The sequence below is a fragment of the Microtus pennsylvanicus genome, chromosome 5 (genome assembly GCF_037038515.1).
Source record: "Microtus pennsylvanicus isolate mMicPen1 chromosome 5, mMicPen1.hap1, whole genome shotgun sequence".
Classification (NCBI taxonomy): Eukaryota; Metazoa; Chordata; class Mammalia; order Rodentia; family Cricetidae; genus Microtus; species Microtus pennsylvanicus.
Window position 1 is genome coordinate 63,891,829 of NC_134583.1, and position 23,449 is coordinate 63,915,277.

At 44.6% G+C, this 23,449-nt stretch overlaps 1 protein-coding gene across 1 annotated transcript in view; it reads left to right on the forward strand.

Moving 5' to 3' along the window:
* The first annotated feature begins 2,253 nt into the window (after positions 1-2,253).
* Positions 2,254-23,449, forward strand: part of Cacng3 (calcium voltage-gated channel auxiliary subunit gamma 3) — a 98,587-nt gene continuing 77,391 nt past the window's right edge. The window contains exon 1 of the mRNA XM_075972110.1: positions 2,254-3,627. Within this exon, the coding sequence (XP_075828225.1) occupies positions 3,417-3,627 (211 nt within the window). The 5' untranslated portion in view covers positions 2,254-3,416. The remainder of the gene's footprint in view (positions 3,628-23,449) is intronic.

Here is a 23,449-nt window from a genome sequence, read left to right on the forward strand (position 1 = left end):
GCCATCACCCCTAGTAAAGGAGAAGAAATTATTAGGATACAAATGACGGGCTTCCTGCCTTTGGCTCTCACTTCAGCCATGTTCTCTGACTTGTCTCACATGCTCCCACACTCAAATTAACCTTGGTTCTGGTCAGAGGTCACCAAGCTTCAGCGTCAAGCTCTGTCCTTGGGCATTGCAGCCATTTCTCTGCTGCTTTCTGATCGTGATTGTCTTCTTCGTCCACCTGAGAACCTGACCTCTTTTTCTCAGGAGTCTACCTGGATCCTTGGTTCTATCAGCCGGACATGGTATGCCTGGCCTTCTGTCCCGTGACCAAGGGTGTGGGTCTGGGTCTGCTGTTGTCTTGCTGATCATTCGGTGGACGGAGCAATGGAGCACACAGCTCCTAAGGCCCCAGTCCCTCCACCATCACTGTCTTGCTTCAGAGAGCATCTTTCCTACCTCTGCTGGAGTAAGAGAAGAATAAAACAGACCCAGGAATGGCTGTTTTGATCATTATTAACTATTTCATATTGTTTAAATGTCTAAGAGGGATAAGAAAATATCCACCTCTCTTCTAAAGCTTCCCAGGAAAAAAAAACCATCTTCACCTTTATGTAGCTATGTAGCCTTTTTAATAATCAATAACTAAGGTATGTGTGATAAATACACCTGTACAACCCCAGGCACTGATGTAGGAAGATCAGTTCTAGGCCAGCCTGGGTTATACAACAAGTTTAAGATTAGCCTAAACTACATTAAGACAATTTAAAAAAAGAGTTAACAATAAATATTATTTGCATTAACAATGAGAATAATATTGACTAAAAAAACCAATAATCATGACTGAGAAACAAATTTTCTATACAGAGAAAAAAAAGACATGAAGTCACTTAAAGGAGGGCTCATGCACCTTACCTCCTGCCACACTTCTAGGATCTAGCTAGGTATGGCCTTAGCCTGTTTTGTTTTGTAATAAGGCAAACTTTTAGTGTGAACTGTAACAAGTACATATATGCAGTTAAACACGTATAAACAGACACATCTACATTGCACCTACATATTCACATCCATACACACACATCCATGCATGCACACAGCTGTGTGTTTATAGAAAACATGATCTCATGACCCCAGAAACTGCACCATACAGGTGTATGCATATATTGACATATCTACTTTATGTCTACAGCAAATTCACAGACATTCAGAAGTCATGACAAAATGATCATAGCACTCACACAGAAACACACTATGACTATACATGCAAACCTGCATGTGCACTTGTATATGCACATAACACCAAGAACCAAATCTTCAAATGACATTAACATAAAAGTAAAAAACCTCAAAGTCACAAAAAGGTTGTGAGCCAAATCTGAGAGTTTTTCGGTATATTGCCCCTACTCAGTTCAGCCAGACAGCACCACAGGGAATGAATTTGTGCCTACGATTCCTTTCCATTATATATTTGTCCAGTTAAATAACACTCAAATATGACAGCTGGTTGTGGGCACATCTCAGGGATTTGCAGAAACAGTCCATGCAGGCAGCCTCAATTCCAAACACCCAACTGGGTATCAGTACTTGTCATTCCACAAGGAAATAAATGGCCAGAGCAATTTGGTGGAATGCCTGACGTCAAATTAGCATGTCCTTATCAATCTACTAGAACATATGGAACTGGAAAGTTAGTCTGGGCCGGTTCTTTTCAACAGTCCCTATTTCTGAGGGAAGGAACTTGCAGGTGTGTAATGGTATTTGTGCTTTGGGATAGCAAAGAACCCAGACCTAATTACACCTGCTTCCAGGTCTGACTTAGAGGAAGATGTTAACAAGTGAACAGCACCAGGACCTTTGGGAAAAAAAGCTGACATTTTCAATGCTCTCCCATCCTGAATTCACCACCCCCTTAAAGGTAAAAGTGATAAAATATTTAACAAGTGTGTTCAGAGACCAAACCCTTATATCCCTTCATCCAAGGTCCCTGGTATATAAACAACAGCCCGGGTGCTTGTAGTCTCTTTCACCCTTTAGAGGTATAAGTTCATGTGTATATGAATGGTTCTGGGTCATATGTGATCATGCTGTCTCCTGTGTAAACCCGAGCTCCAGAGAGAAGAGGGTAGACATATTGGTTTGTTTTCTGAGGAACAAAATTGAAACAGATACACACAGAGAAAGACATTTTGCCCACCCAAGTGAACCGTCAGTCAGAGCCTCCCATCCCTTTAAGTAGATTAGATATTTCCCAGCTTCTGTTTCCCCAGTAGACTCCCGCAGCAAAGAGCAAAGTTGCTTGGTTCATTGGGCTCAGGGATGAGGAGGAGGGCTGACTAGAGAATGCTGCGTTGGGTGGGCGCTGAGAGAACGCGCGCGCCAGAGTGCGCTGTGGGTTTTTTTCCCTGGCCCTTGTCCTTAACCCTTCCCTCTGAGGAGCGGGATCCACCGTGCTGCAGTACCCTGGAGACCTGGTGCTGACTGCCTTGGGCTCCCGAAACTTTACTCGGGCTGTGAGCTCGACTACGCGGAGTTGGCTGGCTGGTTCCGGGAAAAACACGAGGGGAGTGTTGGGGAGCGACCCTTGGCACCGCAGGTCTCTAGCCTAGAAGGTAGAAGAGCTGGGGTACAACCGCAGAACGGAGCTGTCCCTTCAGCACCGCGGACCTCCAACGACCCTGCGTCGGGAAGAGGGAGGCTGGGCAACAGGAGAGGAGCTGTCCGTTCAGCACCACGGACCTCAGCCTTCCCAAGCAAGCGGCCGGCCCCCGCCCCAGGACTCTCCCTTTTCTCCAGTTTGCGCGGGGGTGTGGAGAGCAGGCGGAGAGCTTTCCTGGGAGGCTGGGGAAGCAGTGAACACTCTTCTCAGCGACTCGCCTCCCAGCAGAGCTATTTTTTGCCATCCGCCCTCACCCCCGGCACACGCGCTCGCACACACGCACGCACGCGCGCACACACATACATACACATACACACTAACACACATACACACACACATACACAGACACACTCACGCTCACACACAAGACCTCTCTGGGTTTCTTTTGCCTCGAGTCTCCCGGGGCTGTGAGGAACCAGGCGCATCTCAAACCGATCTGGCAGCTCCAAGCTCTGAAGCCATGCCCAGCACAAATCCTCGTCCCCACCAAGCTCCTGAGGAATGAAAGCAACCCAGGAATCCTCTGACCGCAGCAGTGATGTGGACCAACCCCCTGGAGCCCGCACCCTCCCGAGGGCCATAGAGGACTCAGGGAACTGGAGAGAGCTCAAGACAGGAAATCCCAGCTTTCCCAAAGTCCCCGTGGATGCTGACAAAAGGAGATCCAGATTTTTGGAAGAGGCCATCCTAGGTTACCCAGCTGCAGAGTGATTCTCCCCTCTGGCACTGAATCTCCCCCTCCAACCCCCAGCCGTTCAGAGTACCATGAAGAATTATGAGGATGTGTGACAGAGGTATCCAGATGTTGATCACCACCGTAGGAGCCTTCGCAGCTTTTAGTTTAATGACCATTGCAGTGGGCACGGACTACTGGCTATATTCCAGAGGTGTGTGCAGGACTAAATCTACAAGTGACAATGAAACCAGCAGGAAGAATGAAGAAGTAATGACCCACTCCGGGTTGTGGAGGACCTGCTGCTTAGAAGGTACTCACAAATTCCTCTCACTGGCTCTGAATGATCGACTTCTAATGTCCTGATGTGTGTTTGAGAGGAAAGAGAGGCAGTGGAGGGGAAGAAAAACAGTTGAAATTGTTTTTGAAAATGTGTGAGTGTCCGGACTGTTTCCACTGAGGCTGGTGGTGTGTGCTTGGAAGGGTTGGGTCTTGTTGATTGTTTTCAGTCTAAGCTAAATGCGATGCGATTTTGTAACACTTTAAGCAGCGTCTGCAGCTGGGAAATCTTCTAATCCCAAATCTCTAGGCATGTTGTGCACTGTTTGTATCTCTGTCTAGAGAAGGAGACTTTGGATTTGTTTAATTGCATTTAAGTGAACTGGGATAATTAAGGAGCGAGGGAGGGGAGATAGGAAGGTGATGAAGGAGGTGAAGGGGGCTGATCTGATATGGGGCACTCTGATCTGCATTCTTTTCTTTTTCCAGTAGAATCTTAGCATCTCCTGAGTTTGGTCTAACTAGACATTGTCATGAACTTCCTTTGCCAATTGGTACCAGTGAACAATATGTAAACCCCAACTCTCACACCCCCACATCTAAAGAAAATTTCATTATGAATAAGTGTTTCATTATTTGAGATCAAAATAAAACTGAAGTCTTGGTATTTGCTATCCACCTGACTTCATTCATAAATCACGCTCATAACCAGCAAATGTATTTCCTTGACATTTAGAGGATACTAACTCTAAGAATTACAGCTCATTGTTTCTAATTTTAAAAATTAGAGGATTTTTTTTTCTAAATAGGAATGCGGAGGGCAGGCCAATTTTAGAATGGGGAGCTCTTAGGTAGCCTATGTCGCTACTAAACTTGCTTCACTGCATAAAGAGTGACTGTCAGCTTCAATAATAGACAGTGCCTGGGTACCACAAGGAGTGGAAAAAAGAAAAAAAGAAAGAAGAAAATCAAAGGTCCCTGGACCTGTTATCTAAGGGAGACACTAGATTAAAGGGGCACTGAGGAGTTGTTTTATTTGGTTGGTTGGTTGCTTTTTGTTATTTCTGTGGCTCCTGGGGAATCAGTGAAGTTTATCTCGGTGAGAGTCAAGAAAATAGGGGCTTCCTCCCCCTCCTCCATTTGCTGTTGATCCTCTCCCCCTGCATTCCCTGTGGCTCTTCTTAGGGTTTCTCAGGAACTCGCATTTATGTAAATGACTTAGGAAATCATGCTATGACATCACTTGCTAGTGTAATATTGCATCATTCTCTGGCCTCCTTCCCGTGTCCTGACGCGCTGAACTCCCCTGACTATAGCGCCACTACAGTTCATTCTGTTTCCAACGCAGATCTGCAACTGGTGGGAAATTCAGGAGGGAAAGGGCAACCTTTGTGAAGGGAGAATCCACATGAAGTTAGAAAAGCCAAGCAATTCTGCAGATAGCCACTATACACTTAGCAAAGACATTTGTCCTTTGAAATGCTCAGTTAACCCAAGAAATGATTGGTTTGGAATTGATAGTTTTACACGAGCATGACTCCGGCTTGCAGTTTCTGTCAGTGTACTGCCAGAAATTCTGAAACGATTCTTTCCGAAACATCATGAAGAATCTAACATTTGTAGTTATTTCTGAGCATTTGCAGTTGGGCGGCAAGAGGTCATTCACCTTGGGGAAATTCCATCATTCCCTTTGGTGTATTGGCAATAATGAATTAAATCAGTTTTGCAATGCTGTGGTTTGGAAGATGAGATGATGCCTACAAAAGTGGAATAAAAAAGAAACCCAAGGCTCTGCTCCAGTCAAAACTATACAGAAGTATATCAGACTTAGTCATTTACAGTTATTTTACTTCTTTTAAATATTTTAGAAATGTAAAATTAAACTCAAATATTGATATCCCTCACTGTGTCCTATTTATTTAACAGTCTGTCAGAAAATGAATCAGGGCTTTCTGAACCTTTTTTCAAAGCCTCCTAAAGGGTGTTTTCTCTTCAACATGCTACTCTGTGCCTACAGAGAACGCTTGGGACCAAAGCCCCAAGTATTCCGTAGGTTTAGTGGGATAAGTGAGGAAGGAAATTTGGAAGGAATTAAATGGATTGAGGATGTGTTCTTGGGTAAGTCGATTCTTTCAAGAAAACTTCTGAAGTCTTCCTATAGTTTTTCTCAGCTACATTGTACATTTTTGAGGCATCACGTTTGATAAGATACAAAAACCATTATGGATCTGAAAAGGTTTTACATCTAGATGGGACTGGCTAAAATTTGAAGCCAAGATTCTTCTTAATGAGTTGAATATATCAAGTGTTAAAGGAATTTGCAGGGGCCTCTGTTTTTTGCTTGATAAGATACATGCAGTGGCCAGCATGCATCATCCTAAGATTTCCATTCTTGGTAAGGCTGGAGATAAATAGCCATCTCTAGTCACTAGTTCCTGTCTATCTCAGAAGCGCCAACATCCTCATCTACTGATTTGTGAAACATCAAAGGACCTGTGTAGAGAGTGTAATAGCTCAATTTTTTTTGTTACACATAATTTAGAAGAATCCTTTTATCATACTTCAAGAGCCAGGAGACAATGCAGCTATTTTGCCCCCATATAAGGGACTACTCGGGAGGAGCATGACAGCTGTCTGCAAATACATGAAGGGCTGTCATTTGGAAGATAGAGTTGAAATCTATGTGGTCTCAAGGGAGTTGACGAGGGAACTAAAGCAAGACATATTTTGCCTAAATATAAGTAACTACCTCGTGTGGAGTAGGGAGCTTCCAGAGGTGGTGAGTCCCAGAACAGCCAAAGTATTCAAAGCTAAAAGAAAATATCAATTGTCCCCAAACTTGGCTAGCCATTGGACTCCCATTAATAGGCTTTGTGTTTGTTTTTAAATAGAATATCAAGTTCCACAACTGTATTCCAAGCCTCTTTTGATCTATGGTGGATCCTTGGTATCTAAACTTCCTAAAGGCCCTCCAAGCAACTATGATGTCAGGGCCATCACAGAACGAAGGTTTTGCAGTGGGTCTGGGATGACCGTGCATGTTCTCATGAGGACCATGACACTCAAGAGAGATGGTTACTTCCTTTTGTCGCTCCTGTGGACCAGCAGAGTGTCCTCTGTGCTCAGCTTTTTATATACTAATACTGTTTCCAAAATTTTGAAAGAATTAGGTCTTTCATCTTCAGGAGAGCTTAGGGGTGCAAGTATTGTCATTACCCTCACCTTATAGATGAGGAAACTGAGAATGGGGGAAGCTCCATAATTTGCCTAAGGTCATATATCTCAGTTGGGCTGGTGGTACTTAGTCTAGACTTGCAGCTTCCCAGGGCATTGCTAGAGAGCCTTAGTTCAGACTCTAGCGGCTTATTTGCTGCCGATAGAAATACTGACTTGTGAGACTATCCATCTGAACATCAAATCTGAACACATTCAGCTTGTCTGTGCATCGATGGAAGGGACACAGAAGTCACCAGATCAGAACAAACTCGAAGCCACAAAAGATGCACTTTGAATGAGAAAGCAATCAACCTCTGCAGAGACACTCACAGCGAGAAAGAAACCCTAGCGATTGCCTGAGTCATTATCTGGAAGGCAGGCAAGGCATTCACCAAGGCCCACCTGCTGCACGTCTTCAAAGGCAGCATGCGAATTTGATGAGAATGTGTACAGTAGGCCTCTCTCTCATTAAAAATACACACACACACACACACACACACACACACACACACACACACACCCAAACCACTGAAGCCCTAGATCCAAGCAAACCAATGCAATTAGATAGTGGAGAGACCACTACCCTAGCAGTGAAGAATCCTGGGTGCTAATCACATTTCTGTCCCTAATAGTCATGTAAATTGATCATGTGGCTTTCCTCCCTTGAACTTTAGTCAGTTCTAAGGTAAGAACTTTAGATGAGGTTAAGAAGTCCTAAATCTAATTGTCCCTGTGGCCGAGCCAGGTCAGGGAAAGCGTGAAGAGTCTCCCACTCTTTCACCTCAGCTGTATGGCAGACAACGACAGTACATTTAGGGAGACATATGATAGCCAGAATTTGGTCTCAATGTGGGGGCAATAGAGGGTAGTGGGGGACTGTACCAAGCTGGAGAGATCATCTGAAAATAACAGTGATTTAACATTGGCAACATGTGTATCACTTGTGTGTCAACATATAAGGGGCAAGGAAATGGCTCAATAGGCAAAGTGCTCATTAAACAAATGTTTAAGGGCTGGAGTTGAGATTAGGCCCGCCACCACACACACACACACACACACACACACACACACACACACACACACACACCATGCAAGCGCTGAGTGGTCAAGGCAAACACAGGAGGTTTCCTGAGCAATCTGGATAACTTGACTAGCTGAATTAGAAAATGCAGGTTTAGCTGAGAGAGCCTCACTCAGCATATAGGGTAGGGAGCGATTGATCAAAAAGACATCCAACTTCAGACTCTGGCCTCCACATGTGCACAGACATACTTGTGCACACACATGTGCACACGCACAGGTACATGCATGCACAACCTGATATATATATATCCATGCATACACAGCATACATGTATACATAGAAAGAAGAAAAAAATCAAAGAAAAATCATGCACAAATCCATTTGAATTTTAAAATACAAGCAAATAGTTCACCTTTCTAAAAACATGGACTCATCCAAACTGTAGTTACATTGTAGCTTAACTTTGTCCATAGGTTGCCAGTTTTGAGCCCTAAAAATTCCCTAAATGGCCCTTTAAAGCAAATTTCTGATTTTTTTTATACTCAGTTCATGAGTCATTCTTTAGAACTCGTTAAAAGGGTTTTGGATATTAAGAAGAAAAAGCTTATTTGGAATTATAGCTCAGGGAACTTAAAAATCATGGGAAGGAAGTTCAGTAAACTGCTGCTTCTGCTGCAGATGGGTCTGAATGACACCAAACATCTGGCTGAAAATCTGAAAAAAAATTAGCCAGTCATTAGAAGTTCCCCCATATTTCCAAATCTGCAGATGGTTGGCTTTGTCAGCCAGATGGGGTTCCAGCTTTATTTATGTGTTCAGAATCCTTCAGGGAAGCTGCAAAGATGCAGTTGAGGAAGAAGGCAAGTTGCGGGGGGTGGGGTGAGGTGGGTGATTATTGAATATGTCCTGTGTGCCAAACCCTGTGCTAGGCGCCTTCAGAGACATCAACGCACACTTTTCATATCTTATACCACCCGGCAGAAGGAAACTCTGTAAGCACAGGGGTCTTATCTTTAAGGAACGCTCCTATGTGTCCCTAGAACGTAGGAACGGCCGCTTCTGCTCCTTCATTCCTAGATCTCCCATCTTACCCTGTCATCTAATCTAAGCCATGACACAGAACAGGCTAGAGCTCTTCCTGACCTTTCTGGTTCATTCCATGCATTCTTCCTCCTCACCCCCCCCCCAAAAAAATCCTAGAGTCAAAAGCAAGACGAAAGTGGGCCAGAGTCATGAGGAAGGATACAAGCAAGTGGCCTCAGCTGGATCTGTGGGTTAAGTTAGGATTGGGTAGGTGGAAGAGGTCAAAATAGGAGCGTGAATGACACACAGCTAAGCTGTGTCCAGATAGTCATAATATGTTAAATACCAAGACATGTTCCTTAGTGTTGACAAACCACACTTGTTCAAAGTCCCTCACCAGCCATGCTACCCATTCCTGAGACCTCCCTAAGATCCATTAAGTAAAGAGTAAAGACTGCCAGGTATTTTGGCCACCATAGTAAAAAATGTGACTGATTTGGCTGGTAAAGCAACTAAAGCTTAGATGCCCAGTTACTTCCACAGTAAATGGTATCCAGGTATGAAGTAGGATGCACCTGACCCCTACATCCCCACTATTGCATGTGGGGTCATGACTCTGTTTCAGCCATGGACACCATTTGTGGGCTGGTTTTGTGCTCAACTGACTGATCAACATTTCTTCCCAGCTGTATCCTCATTGTTACAAAGCCCTCAGGCATCTTCTTTCTGCCTCAAACACAGCATTCTGTCTTCTTCTTCTGTGGTTTCATCACTGGCAACAAAGGTCTGGGAAATCCCTCTGTTGGTTTTATCACTTGAAATAGTATGTTGTGGAGTATGGTGAAAACAACTCACACACATAAGATTGACCAATGTGGGCTATTGTATTGTGTGTTGAGAAAAAAATACAAGGAACCAGGCAAAATGATGACAGGTTCTCATGCTTTCCCTGAGCAGGGTACAAGTTCACTTAAGAGACTGTTTGATCACCCAGGGGGCTGTACTTTTGGTTAATTTTTGTTTTTTTAAAAAGGTAGACTCAGATCCAGTAACTATATGTTTATTCAGTTCAAAAATTGGTAAAATGAACAAAAAATTTTATTCAGTAACAGTGCAAATGATTTCTGGTTAGAAGAAAAGGTAAGCCCCAACACAGTGGCTTGCCATTCCCAGCATGCCATCAGTGTTTGCATCTAACTTTACAGTCTTATTTCAGAATGCTGTTTCTGCCTCTCTTGAACCAGTTTTATGATTCTGCTGGCTCCCTTGCTGCGGAGTTGAATAAAACTTGACATCGGTTGACTCCGTGAGTTAGGAGAAATGTGTTCTTAATAGTTTGAAAATTATACTTTGCAGTGTGGAAGCCCTTGTAAATGAAAACAGTATTCATGTGGTTAAAGAGGAGCCTTAAAAAAAAACCACAAGGTTGTTTTCTTTCCCTCTGTCTTGGAGGCCCTAAAAGACACGCTGTTCTACGGAAGAAACAAGCTTGGCTTTAGTAACAGCCCAGAGAGTTCTATGTAACAGCGGAGGTCTGGGGACCCATGGGCTTGGGATCACACCTGGCTCCCATTTTCCAGTGAGTGCAAGATCTTGGAGACGGTTTCACCCAGCTGTATTACTTTGCAAATGCTATCTCCAAAATAGTGCCACTGACAGAAGCAACTTAAGGGAGGAAAGGCATGTTTTGGATCACAGTTTCAGAGCCATCTGTCATCGCTTGGTCCGACGCATTTGGGCAGTGGGAACATGTGGCAGAGAACAGTTATCCATATCAAGCAGACACACTAGAGAGTGGCGGGAACCAGGAACCAGAGATCACCTTCAAAGGCCTAACCCTAGTGACTTACTTCTGCCAGACAGAGGTCTAAAGATTTAAGGACTCCCCAAATGGTGCACCCTACTAGGGAGCAAATACTCAAAATATGTGTCTAGGAACATTTAAGCATGGCACCTGCTTGTCAAAGGTAGCAAACGTTTTTTTTTCAACCACTTTTTCTGTGGTTCTGTTAACAATGTGTTGTCCATTACTTCTTGATCCATTCATGTCAGAGTGTTAACTTGCTTTCAGATAGTAAAAGAGCCGTCCTATCCCAGTCCTCTTTCCTCCCAAAGAGGTGGTCTTTCAGTGAGTTACCTTAGGTTCCAAGAATTAGTCATAATACACAAGAATGTATAAGGGAAGAGAGAGGCCAGTATTTCTCTTCTGGCTTGAATGACTGTTTAGGCTGCATGGCTACACATTTGCACACATGTCAACCTCAGCAAGGAGCCAGAGGGGAAACAGTCATGATGGAAGAGTACATGACAATGAGGAACCAGGTTTGGGATGACGAGGTTCTGTAAGTTGAATAAAGCTTGGGTATCTTACCGAAGAAAGATGTTCATTGACTGAAAAGCCCTTGGCCCACTTGTATCATACTTGTAAAAAAATCACACTACCTGGGTTCTCTTGACCTTGGGGTCCAACAGGAACTGAATGCCAGCCCCCACTCCACTTGCCAGTCAAGCACCTTTGTGCAGAGCCAAGTCAGTCTAGTAGGGGAGAGGCTTTAAACATAGTTACAGGGTACAGGGTTGGCAACTGCAGACTCAGCCGCATGGGGTTCAGCCAGCGATGGGAGCCAACATGAGATGGGAAAGCCCAGTCCAAAGTCAGATATTTCACAACAAGGAAACATGTTATTGGGAAGGAACCTTAGGACCCTCCAGCAACCAATGCCTGTGCCTTCATAAGAAATCCAACGTGTTAGGCTCCATGATTTGGTCATTAGCTGGATTAGCAGTAACAACAGTGAGCTAAGTAAGAGAAGTGCGGGTCTCTTCTCTCTCTTAGTGCTCTGGACATGGTTCATCAAGGGAAATGGAATTGATATCATAGGGAAACATAGACTATCTCCTCAAAAGGGGGAGCCCTTGAAAGAGCTCTCTCTTTACATATACATATAGATACGATAATAATATAGATAGAAAGATTATATATGTATAATCTTTATATATAAATATATATTAGAAAGAGAGAGATGAAGGAAAATACAGGGTTTGACTACCATTTACCCCCCTAAACCATGCGTTGATTTGCCATGTCTAGAAGCTCTCCACCCCTAGAAAACTCTGCAAGACAGATGCACTTGTCCTATATCTTCGGTCACACAAGGTAACCTACCTCCAGGGAATATGCCCCTTCTTCCTGATATTGTTAAGCAGGTGAGATGCTGTTAGCGAGCCTGTGGGATGCTAACACGCTTCCAAGAAAGGAGAAGAATGGGCTATGACAATCACTGAGGGAAGTCATAAGAAAGCAGTACAAATGACAGCTGACACTTAGCAAGAACCTTCCCTGTGCAAAGTTACTAACATTGTGTCAGGCTGTGTGCTCGGCTTCCTGGCCGACCCCCGAACATCTGTTTGTTTACTTAACAACAGACATATACCATTTAAGCAGTGTTCTAAGTGAGCGCCTAATAAGCACCACTCACTCCTCATGACCTCTTCAGAAAACAGATATTGCTGTTATCTGCATTTTCGAGACTTTCACTCGGATCTGGGATGCAAGTCCTTGCATCAGCTGTCTCTCATTAATTATGCGCTAGGCACTTGGATATGCGGTATAAACAGGATCAGCTGATTATCCTAAAAGCCAGACTACTGCTGGCCATTCTGTGTCACCAGCAAGGAGACAGAGGCTCAGAGAGATAAGGTGGTTTGCTCAGAGTCACAGTAGGACTAGGACACAGGGCACAGCCCTCCCTAACCTCAGCACCGCTGTCCCTAGTTAAAAGCTCAGGCCTGGCAGAATGGGTTTCATCCCACCTGCTCTGTCAGGGAAGCCTGGTGCCAGTCACTAGCACACAATTGTCTAATAGCTGCAAATATCATGAAAAAAAACATTCCGCTGGGGGCTGGGGATGTGGTTCAGGCAGCAAAGCGCTTGGCACTCAGGCATAGGACCTGAGTTTGGACCAATAGCACCTATGGGGGGAAAAAGCCAGAAGTGGTGGTGCAAACCTGTAATGCCAGTGCTGAGGAGGAGAACAAGTGGGTCCTGGAGCTCACTAGCTATATGGTCTCGCTGAGTTGGTGCAACCCAGGTTCCATGAGAAACCCTATTTCAAAAAATGAACGCTAATAAGACAGAGATAAAGAAGGATACCTTGATACTGACTTCTGGCCACCACACCCACACACACATGTGTGAGCAAGCACACGCTTGAACATATACACACATGCCACACAGAGCAAGCATAAAGTTAAGGGTTGCTGCTTTTAATTGTAGATCCAGAAGGTAACACCAAGGAAAAGAAATGGTAAAAACCAGCAGGGTTTCAACACCATAGCACCGGGCTATGAAGAAACACCTCCTCCCCAGACCAGTGCTGTTTCTCCTCGAAAAGGCAGCCCCAAGGGTTTGGAAGATGCACAAGAAGGCTAACCGGATTGAGGGCACAAACTGTGAGCCACCTCCCATGGCTTCCACACTGGAGCTGGAGACTAATTAAGTTGGAGATACTATTAGGTTCAGGGCTGTCCTCTTTCCTGAGGATTAAATTGTGGGCCTATCACTGACTTGACTCCTTGGAGCTTTAAATGCTGTAGGTCAGGCAGGGATCAATGATTCGGCCTTTGGCTAGTTTCTCCTGCAGTACTTGGAGGGCTTCAGCCATCTTTGAGGAACAGCAGACAGCAGACTGTTATTATATACCACCAAGCTTGATTGTTGACCTTGGGCAAGGGTGAACCAAAATGGGCGTCTGGGCTGAGACTGAGGGTAGGCAAGGCCTGACACCATCATTTTAGCTTTTAATCTGGATGGTCGAGGAAACATTAGCCAAGAACTCCAGCCACCACATTCCCAGAGCCTGGAATGCACTAGATGCTCACTTTATAGGCATTAACTTCATGGCAGGCACAAGGGTAACTTGATTACTTTAAGCTTTTAGTGCGTCTATGCTAATCCCCCAACAGTGACTGAACATGTTTTGTTAGACTGTCTGACCAGCAAGCCCCAGGATCCTCCTGTCCCCTCCCCTGCCCTCCACCAGCTCTGGAGTCTACAGGGACACACTATTGTGTCCTGATTTCGCGCAGCTGCTGGGGTCAGTTCGCAGGTCCTCATGCTTGTACAGCAAGCATTTGTCCAGCCAGCCAGCTCCCCAGCCCTAGATGTTTGATTCATAAATTCTTACGGACCGCCTTCTAAATAGTAAATATATCTAGGACCCCAGCCGTAAGGACCGCTTTCTGAATAATGCATCTAGAACCCTGGCTGTGAGGTCTCACAATCCAGTAGCTCACAGTCTGAGAGACACAGTCTTCCTGACTCTGCCATTACCGTAGCATCGGCTGCTATCTCCTATCTTGTCCTGGGATGTTACACCATGATCTAGCAGTCTTGCCTTCAAATCCCCTCAATACCTTGTGTGCAAACTTGGGGAAGGAAGAAAGAAAAGTCATGCTGTGTGGATACGTTGCATAGAAACCCAGCAACCACTGTTTCTGTCCCCTGTGCCTTTGAATCTCTCTTTATATTTGTTGCCTGCACATACAGGGGCTGGAGTCACTGCCACTCTGCATCCTGTAGCAGGTGCTGTTTGGAACTGTGCATTTCGGTCCTGGAAATAATATGGTATCTACCCACTAAATTAAAATTATTCTGGAAACCATAGGTAACTATGGTGGGACCTCCCACCATCTCATTCATAAGAAACTGCCCCATTGCCCGCAGAAGCTAGTTCTGGATCAGAGCAGTCAATATAGATGCATTTACTATGGATCCTCTCAACTCCTTGAAAAGTATGGGGAAATTAGCTGTTTATCAGTGGGAAATGCTTTAATGTTTGTGTTACAAAGTAGTTCTGACTTTTTTTTTCTTTCCAGAGCATTGCTTTTTACCAAAGAGGAATCTGGTTTGTGATCAAAACGCTCTAAATATTTAGAGAAAAAGAAAAAAAGCTAAATAAAGAGGCAATAGTACTGAACTTGTAGGTCTGATCTGCAGGCCTACAATGCCCCCTTTCTGCTTTGTCACTCTGGTGAGTGACAGCCTCACTCCTGGGTGGTGGGTTGTGGCCAGGACTGCAATAATCAAGTCTGAACTACAGAAATTGGGTCTGATGCTCTTGCCATGAACACCAAAATGATTTTCCAGTTGGAATCCCTGGGGCTCAGCTGTAAGGACATTTTCCTGGCTTAAGAAGAAAGGCCCCAACCCTAACACAAGAAAGGTATGCTAAGGGAAGGTGTGTATGATTGTGTGTGGCAACTTTTATATTCTGTGGTCAAGGTAGGCTTCATTGAGAAGGTGACATTGAATTCAAAATGGAAACGAGGTGAAGAAACAAGCCAGGTGGCTGTGTGAACCAGGTGGAAGGGACGGAAGCTGCAAAGGCTTGGGTGGGACTGTGCCTGGTGCTCAGGAAATCCTGGGTGGCCAAGAGAAGCAGATTAACTCAGGGTACAGCTCACACAGGCCGTGGATTCAGATCTCAGGAAAGAGCAGAATGTGCTAGCGCCATCACCGTCCTCCCTCTTCCTCCCATTCTCTCCTCTTTCCCCATTTCTTTTTGCTCCTCCTCCCCCTTCTCCCCTTCCTCTTTCACTTCTTTTTGCTTTCTTTTCCTCTTCTCTCTTCCTCCTCTCTTTTCCTTTTCTCTTTCTCCTCCTTCTTCCCCCTTCATTCCACTTCTTCCTCCTGCTCATCCTCCTCCCTCTCTCTCCTCCTACTCAAGATACTGGCGATTGAACCCAGGTCCTCGCATATGCTCTGAGTCTTCTCAGTTGTATGATTTGCTCCACATTGCCCCGGAGATCTCTCTTGCTTCCATTAGACAAGAACCCTAAGTCTAGTCTTCAATACTGTTGCCCATCTCTTCCCTCCCCCACCCTTCTTTGTAACGGGCAAAACAGAATAACATCTCAGAGTTTCCTTCCTTCTTCATGTCCTCTGAATAAGCCCATGGTCCCTTATTTTCAGCACTCCATTTCCTATTTGGAAAAAAAATCATACAAAAAGTGACATCAGTGAGAAACTTAGAGTGCTCACTGAATCTCTCAAAGCTCTTAGAATCATCCTTCCTGCTGAGCAACCTCTTCCTACCCCACTGGTTCTCTCCTCTTTTCTCCTCGGAACTGAGTACTGAAGTCAGGGTTTAACACACGCTGGGCAAGCTCTCTACCACTGAGCCCCCTGTGCTCATCCAGCTCCAACTGGCTTCTCCTTCCATGCAAGTCCCCACTCAGCCCAGAGATCCAACAAGAGATGCTAGCTAAGTGGTTTCCAGTCGAGGCACCTTCCTTCAGCCTGGGCTCCTTGCTCGGCTTATCAAGCTATCACAGTGCGTGCGTGAGACACCATGCTATGTCCGGAGGATGGCGCAGAGAATAAAGAAGGCCAGGTTCCTGCCTTTGCTCACAGCTGTGTGGGAAAGATGCTGCTAGAGAGGAGAGCAGTGAGCGGAGCTCCTGCTGCTCAGAGGAGGAGGAGTTCCTGGATTAGTCAATGTTGGGTTGTCATGGAAATGTTCTTAAGACTGTGAGTCTTCAAAGTGCCTGGCCTCACTAGATGCTCAAAACACATGTGCCAAGCACACAGCAAGAATATAGAGTACACAGAGGACTGGCCTGTCCGGTACTTGGAGGGTGCATACATGAATTTGGAGCCCCTAGGTTCTTATGGCTAAGCAGACAGCAATGAGGACAGGAAAGCAGCACCCTCCTGGAAACCCAGGAAGGCATGCCAAGGGACTAAGCCCACCTCCCATCCCTCTGTGTGTGTGTGTGTGTGTGCCTGCGCATGCACACTCATGTGCACACATGTGTGAGCTTCAGTCATTGCTTGAGGCAGAGTCACATTCTATCTCTAACTGGCCATGACCTCACTCTATAGCCCAGGCTGGCCCCAAACTTGAGATCTTCCTGCCTCTGTTTACCAAATACTGGGATTACAGTTGCATGTCCCCTACCCAGCTTCTCTTTTTCATGTTTGAACTTTTAAAAATTCCTAGATAGTTGTTGACCTTTCTCCTATTCTTTGGCATAGAATTTTCCCAACTGCCTCTCTTTTGCTCTTGTTCTTCTGTGCCCAGAATCAAGTCTTCTGTGAGCCCTCTACCACCTAACTGCCTTTCTATCTTCTTAAAACACTGTGAAGGATACAAGCTTAACACAAAACAGAACTCCCCCAGTAGAGGGCAAAGTCTCCCCTGTCCCTACACTACAGCCTCATCCTCCCTTCGCTCGAGTGACTGCTGCTCATATTTTGCTAAGTGACTAATAGATAGCATTTCTCGGGTTTCCTGAGTCATCTGTTAACACTTGACAGAACAGTTTTCTCCTCGAGTTCGCCTTGTTACTAATTTACGCAAAAGTCTTCTGAGATGGATCTTACATGGCGGTTTGAATGAGAATGCCATCCCCTCTGACCCCCCATAGACTTATATATTTGAGTGCCTGGTCTCTGATTGTTGGACTGTTTGGGAAGGATTAGGAGGTGTGGTCTTGTTGGAGGATGGGTGTCACTGGGAGTGGGCTTTGAGGTTTTGAAAGCCCACACCACTCCCAGTTCACTCCTTCTGCCTCATCCTTGCGGATCAAGATGTCAGTTCTCAGCTACGGCTCTAGCACCATACTGCCTGCTGCTGTGCACCCAGCCGTGACGGTCATGGACTCTAACCCCTGAAGCTAAAAGCCCCAGAAAATTCTTTCTTCCCTAAGTTGCCTTGGTCATGGAGTCTTATCACAGCAATAGAAAAGTAACTCAGATACCTTTCAATGTGTTAAGAGACATAATCATTCATAGATTTCTAAAATCCCATATAAATGACAAGCCTTTGTCATTACAGTTTGACAATCCCTGGGAAACTCCCCCCTCACAGCCACTTCTCCACAGAGGGCTTTTTTATAAAGCCATTTCTGTATTGATACACCCAGTGTTTATTTCATATCTCTAAATCCTATCTTAATCCTCTATTTCTTGATTTATAATCTATTGACTTCCTGCCATGATAGGTAAGGATGTATCCAACTCACCCCAGGCTCTGTATTGATTAGCTCTCTAATTTTTAAAAAATAATATGAATCTTCATTTTTTTCCCCATCCACACTGGGCAGAATGTCTCAGCTTCCTACTCTATAGAATGAAAATATCCAAGTTCCCCATCTCCACCCACCAGATCTGTCAACTGTGTTTTTACTTTTTTATCATCAAGATTCCATTCTACCTTGACCTTGTGTGGGTCTTGTGCAGGTTCCCATGGCTGCTGTGCATTCAGGCGTGCAATGGTCACGCCATGTCCAGGAGACGACATTTCACAGCTCCCTGCCCTGTCCTCCGGCTCTCACACTCATTCTGCTCCCTCTCCTGTGATGCTTCTGGAGCTTGTGTGGGGTGCTGCCAACAAGGTCTGAGCACTCAGACCTTAATCACTTAGTCCCAGCGTTCCGACCAGTTAAGAGACTCTAATCAGGTAGAAGGGGGAAGAATGGTCAAGATATGTTGTAAACATGTATAAAATTGTCAAAGAAAAAGTTTAAAATATCACTAAGAAAGAGAGTCAGAAAAAAAATCAACAGAATAGCTCAGAGGCAGAATGCTTCCTTTCCACATGCAGGGCCCAGGCTCCAGCTTCAACTCTGCAAAGAAAACAACTCAGTATGTGCTCTGTTAGCGAGTGGACCTGTAAGACACTAGCACTTCCATCTTCCAGCAATAGAGTCGGAGTGGGAAAACCAATGCAAGTTACCATGATTCGTGCCCAGCACAAAGTCAAATTGCTTTCTAGGGCTAGGTTCTTCTCTTTGTGGTTTCAAAGGCACAGTTTTCAAGTTACTCAGAGAAAAACCTTTAAAAGGCAATTCCTCTCCCTCAGCCCATTGTTCAAAATCACATCGTGCATATGTCACACCTGTGCTTGGACTTTCTGGTACATGTTTATATTTTTTAAAGTTTCTGATTGAGTCAACGCTTTCTTTTTAAAATCGGCCAATTTCAAAGTGCATCCCTGGAGAAAACTACTACACCACCTTTTACCTGCTTCCTCAGTATCACCCAGAATTTAAAAATTTAACCTTATAGGGTATGGTGGTATATGTTTATAATCCCAAAAGCAGAGGCAGGATGACAGCAGCAAGTTGAAGGCCAGCCTGGGCTATATACTGAGTTCTGGGCCAGCCAAGGAGACAGCAAGATCTTCTCTCAAAAAAATTGAAAAAGGAGCAAACAAAACCAAAGGAAACAAAAAGATAACTCAGTCTCATTATGGCTTGGATCTGCATTGTCCCCCACAGGCTTGTGTCTGAAACCCTTGGTTCCCGGATGGTGGTGCTGTTCAGGGAACCTGTGGGAGGTGGGGCCTAACTGGAGGAAATAGGTCACCAAGGGGACAGTCCTTAAAGACATACTACCCCAGACAACTTTCTGGCCTACTGTGATATGAACTGTACTGCCTACTATACCTTCTCCAATAACCTGAGCTGAACCCTCCAAAACAGTGAGCCCAAGTATATCTTTGTTTTTTAAGCTGTTTTTGTTGGTTCTTTTTGTTGTTTTGTTTGTTTGTTTGTTTGTCACAGGGATACAAAAGTAACTAATACAGACTTCTGTTACCAGATGACTTGAAGTCAAATCCAAGTTCAACCAATATGACTGAATGACTCTGAGCATATTACTTAACTTCTCTAAATCCCAGCTGACCCATCGATAAAATAAGAATTGCCCTTACAGCTGCTTATAGCATTGCATAAATAGTTAATATTTGCATGGAGCTTAGAAAAGTGCCTGAGCCTGGAGTAAATGGGTGTTGATTATTTCCAGTTTCATGGCATAGACTAGACAGAACCTACTAATCAGCCCTGTTCTGCTAACAGTAGAGAATCATCCAGACTATGAATAACCATTGTTCTATTTGTCACTTAAGAATCTTCACAAGATTCAGGAGGTCAAATCAATTATCTAACTGATGGAGGCAGTACCAACAATCTAACTGACGGAGGTTGTACCAACAAGTCAGACTTAGAGCCTTTGGTGACAAATCTTAGCTCTGACTCTTCTCATACGGGTGGCCCAGGTTATATGGACTCCATATTCTAGAACATCCACAGATGAGCTACACTGGAGAACTGGTAGCCCGTAATAAGCAGCAGCCGCTGCTGCACACCAAGTGCTTACATACAAACCTCTTCTTAGTCCTGTAAGAGCCCTACAGGGTATTTACTATTGCCACTTAACAGATGAGCATCTGGAACTCAGAGCGGCCCCTGGCTCACACCTGAGCCAGTACATGAGAGCCAAACTCAGGTCAACTGAATCGGAAAAGCTGTATATCTCATCTCAAAGCCATAGCCAGTGCTCTCAGAGCATAGATCTTCAGGCTGGAGGGTCAGACCAGCCTCCCAAGACTGTTTCAGCAACTTAAAAACTATTTCAGAGCCATAGGAGCAGAGACATTTTTCCCACGGTGGTAACGGCTGCATGATGGTGCGCGGGCTACAGTACCGGCCCTGCTGAGGTCCAAGCACCAGTCAGGAGAGTGGCTCTGAGCCACCATACACATCTCCACCCCACATACAGTGCTAGAAAATAGTAGGTGTGCTTTAAAATACCCTAAATAAAGCATTTTGTTTTAAATAAAATATATATTTTATTAAATCTCATGTTGCAGGGTTATTTTGATATCCTAAAAATATCAGAAGTGCATACAGAACACTTCCACTGTGAGCGTACGTCCACTGGAGGTCTCCAGAGAAAGCCCTCTGCCACCGAGTTGCCAACTGAACTCACTGCTTTTCCCTCCACGAGATGTCATATTTTCTGGGGGAAAAATGACTGACTGACAGCAAAATTATGGTTATTTAGGCTTGGGTCTTTGGCAGACATTTTCTCCAAAAAAAAAAAAAAAAAAAAGAACTAACTGAGCGTGTCACTTCAAAAAAAAGCAATCAACAGTATTTGTTGCCAAGGATAAAATTCAAGGTTTCAAGCAAAAACTACGATTTTGGAAAACTCGTATCTGGCTCTGTAAGTCAATTTGATGTTCTTTTTTTCCCTTTAATATTGTGTGATGAAATGCGCCCAATTTAAAAGACCTGCATAAGTCAATGAATCAATATTTTCCAAATGACCAAACATACGCTGTTAGCACTATTATGCTCAAAAAGCAAGGCATGGTGGTGCACACCTTTAATATCAGCACTCAGGAGCAAAGGCAGGTGAATTGCTGTGAGTCCCAGTACAGCATGGTTGGCATAACAGGCCAGGCAAGGCTATGCAGTGAGACCCTGTCTCAAGAACAGGAAGAGAAACATCATCCTAAGCAAACTGTGCAGCAGGATAGGGTGAGGATCATGGATGCTCACGTGCTAAGACACAAAAAGTTAATATGGTTTTATGGTCTACGCTACTGAGAAACCTTTAAGAATCTACTATTTATTGAGCTGTGGTGTAAGATAAAGGATACCTAGTCCCACAATTCTTTCCAAAGGTCATTCAAACAGTGCCATCTTTTCTAATCATATAGTTGTGTAAAGTTGGGGGGGTTTTTTGTTTGCTTTTTTGTTTGCTTGTTTGTCTTGAGCCAGGGTTTCTCTATAGTTTTGGAACCTGCCGTGGAACTCGCTCTGTAGACCAGGCTAGCCTCAAACTCACAGAGATCCACCTGCCTCTGTCTCCCGAGTGCTGGGATTAAAGGAGTGTGCCACCATTACCGTCGGGCTTCTTCATGAGCTCTTACCCAAACATCTGGCATCAGATCAAATGCAGAAGCAAAGGGAAAATATGCCATGGAGAACTGTTCCAGGGAGATGGCTCAGGGAGAGATGCCTGCTGCCCAGCCTGATAACCCGAGTTCAATCCCCAGAACCCACATGGTGGAAGGAGAGAACCAAGTCCCACAATGCATCCTCTGACCTCTGCAAGCGTCTGTGGCATGGGTGTGTACACACTCAGAGACATACACACTAAATAAATACTTTGAAAAGTAAAAGATTTGCAGGAGAAGTGAAAAGAAACACTGCTCTCCTCATCCCCCTTGCGGTTCTGGTTTATTATCAAATAAACCCATGGTGTTAGCACACAATTGGGTCCAACATCACTTTTGCGTGAGTTTTAAGATAAGCGTTTCCATTCCTTTGGAGTTGATGTGTCATCCAAGAGTTATCGGATTGATGCCATCTACACAAACCAAAGCATGACACTGTGTGGCTGAGCGGTGGAATTTTAAGTCTCGATCTGTGAGCCTCTCCCTCTGCTCTGTTTGCATTCTGTTGACAAACTTGAAAGCGTTGGGGAAAGGAATGAAGACGCAAATGAAAAACACGGTTGTCAGCTATTTTTTTTCTAGTTCTGCCTCTCTCTAGCGGGAGATGAAACGCTCCCTTGGCAGCGCTGGCCTCTGTCTCTGAGTCCTCTTTAGTTGCAGCTAAGCTAAGTCGCTGTTCTGCCGTCTCTGCGATGTAGGAGGCAATGTGAGGTTTCAATAAGTCCTGGAAGAGGTGGCTTTGATTAAAACGCAACCCTGCCGAGGTACCGTTTGATGGGACCTGGAGGATTCATAGCATCTTGTGGCTTTGTTGGGAAATGCCGACAAAACCAAACTGTGGCTCTACAGAGAGCGGAGATCTATGAAGACATATCTCCCCTGCAAGATGAACCCAGGCACAGGGAGAAGGAGCTGTATGTCCTGGGGCATTTGGTGGATGGGGGTTAAACTTACAAACTGACCATCTGGTAACCTCTAATTAAAGAGACTGTGTTAGGAGTGGGCATTTACAGAGTGGATGGGCCTGTTGGGTAGCCGCTGAACAAACATTCCTTTGGACCAGTCTTCCTACCGTGCTGAACACCAGCATCTGCCACACCGATTCTTCACTGTGGATGCACCACCTGCCTCACACTGTCATGGTGGACAGTGCCCTCCAACAATGAACCAAAATAGGCCTGTCTCCGGTTGTCAGGTGTTCTATCACAACAGCATAGCAAGTAGCTGACACCCCTGTAATACACAGAAGCGCCAGTGTTATCTACCTACCTGTCTTTCTGTCTTCCTCCATCTGTCTGTCTATCTATCTATCTATCTATCTATCTATCTATCTATCTATCTATCTATCTATCTATCTATCCATCCATCCATCCATCCATCCATCCATCCATCCATCCATCTACCTACCTACCTACCTACCTACCTATCTATCTACCTATCTATCTATCTATCTATCTATCTATCTATCTATCTATCTATCTACCTACCTACCTACCTATCTATCTATCTATCTACCTACCTACCTATCTACCTATCTATCTATCTATCTATCTATCTATCTATCTATCTATCATCTCTCCACCTTTCTATCTATCTACCATGTATCTATTTATCTTTCTATCTATTTATCTGGACCTATGGTCTTGTTTTTCAAGCTTTTTGAGTCATTCTCATCCAGTAGAATGGATGGCTGAGGTCCGAGGCAGCAAATGTCTGTTTCTTCTTGTTCGTTGTTTGGATGACCTCACATCCAGCCATCGTCCTCTTATTGGTATTGCTGTTCTGATTTTCTCACGGTGTTGCCCAATCTAGGCTTGAACTCACCATGCTCCTGCCTCAGCC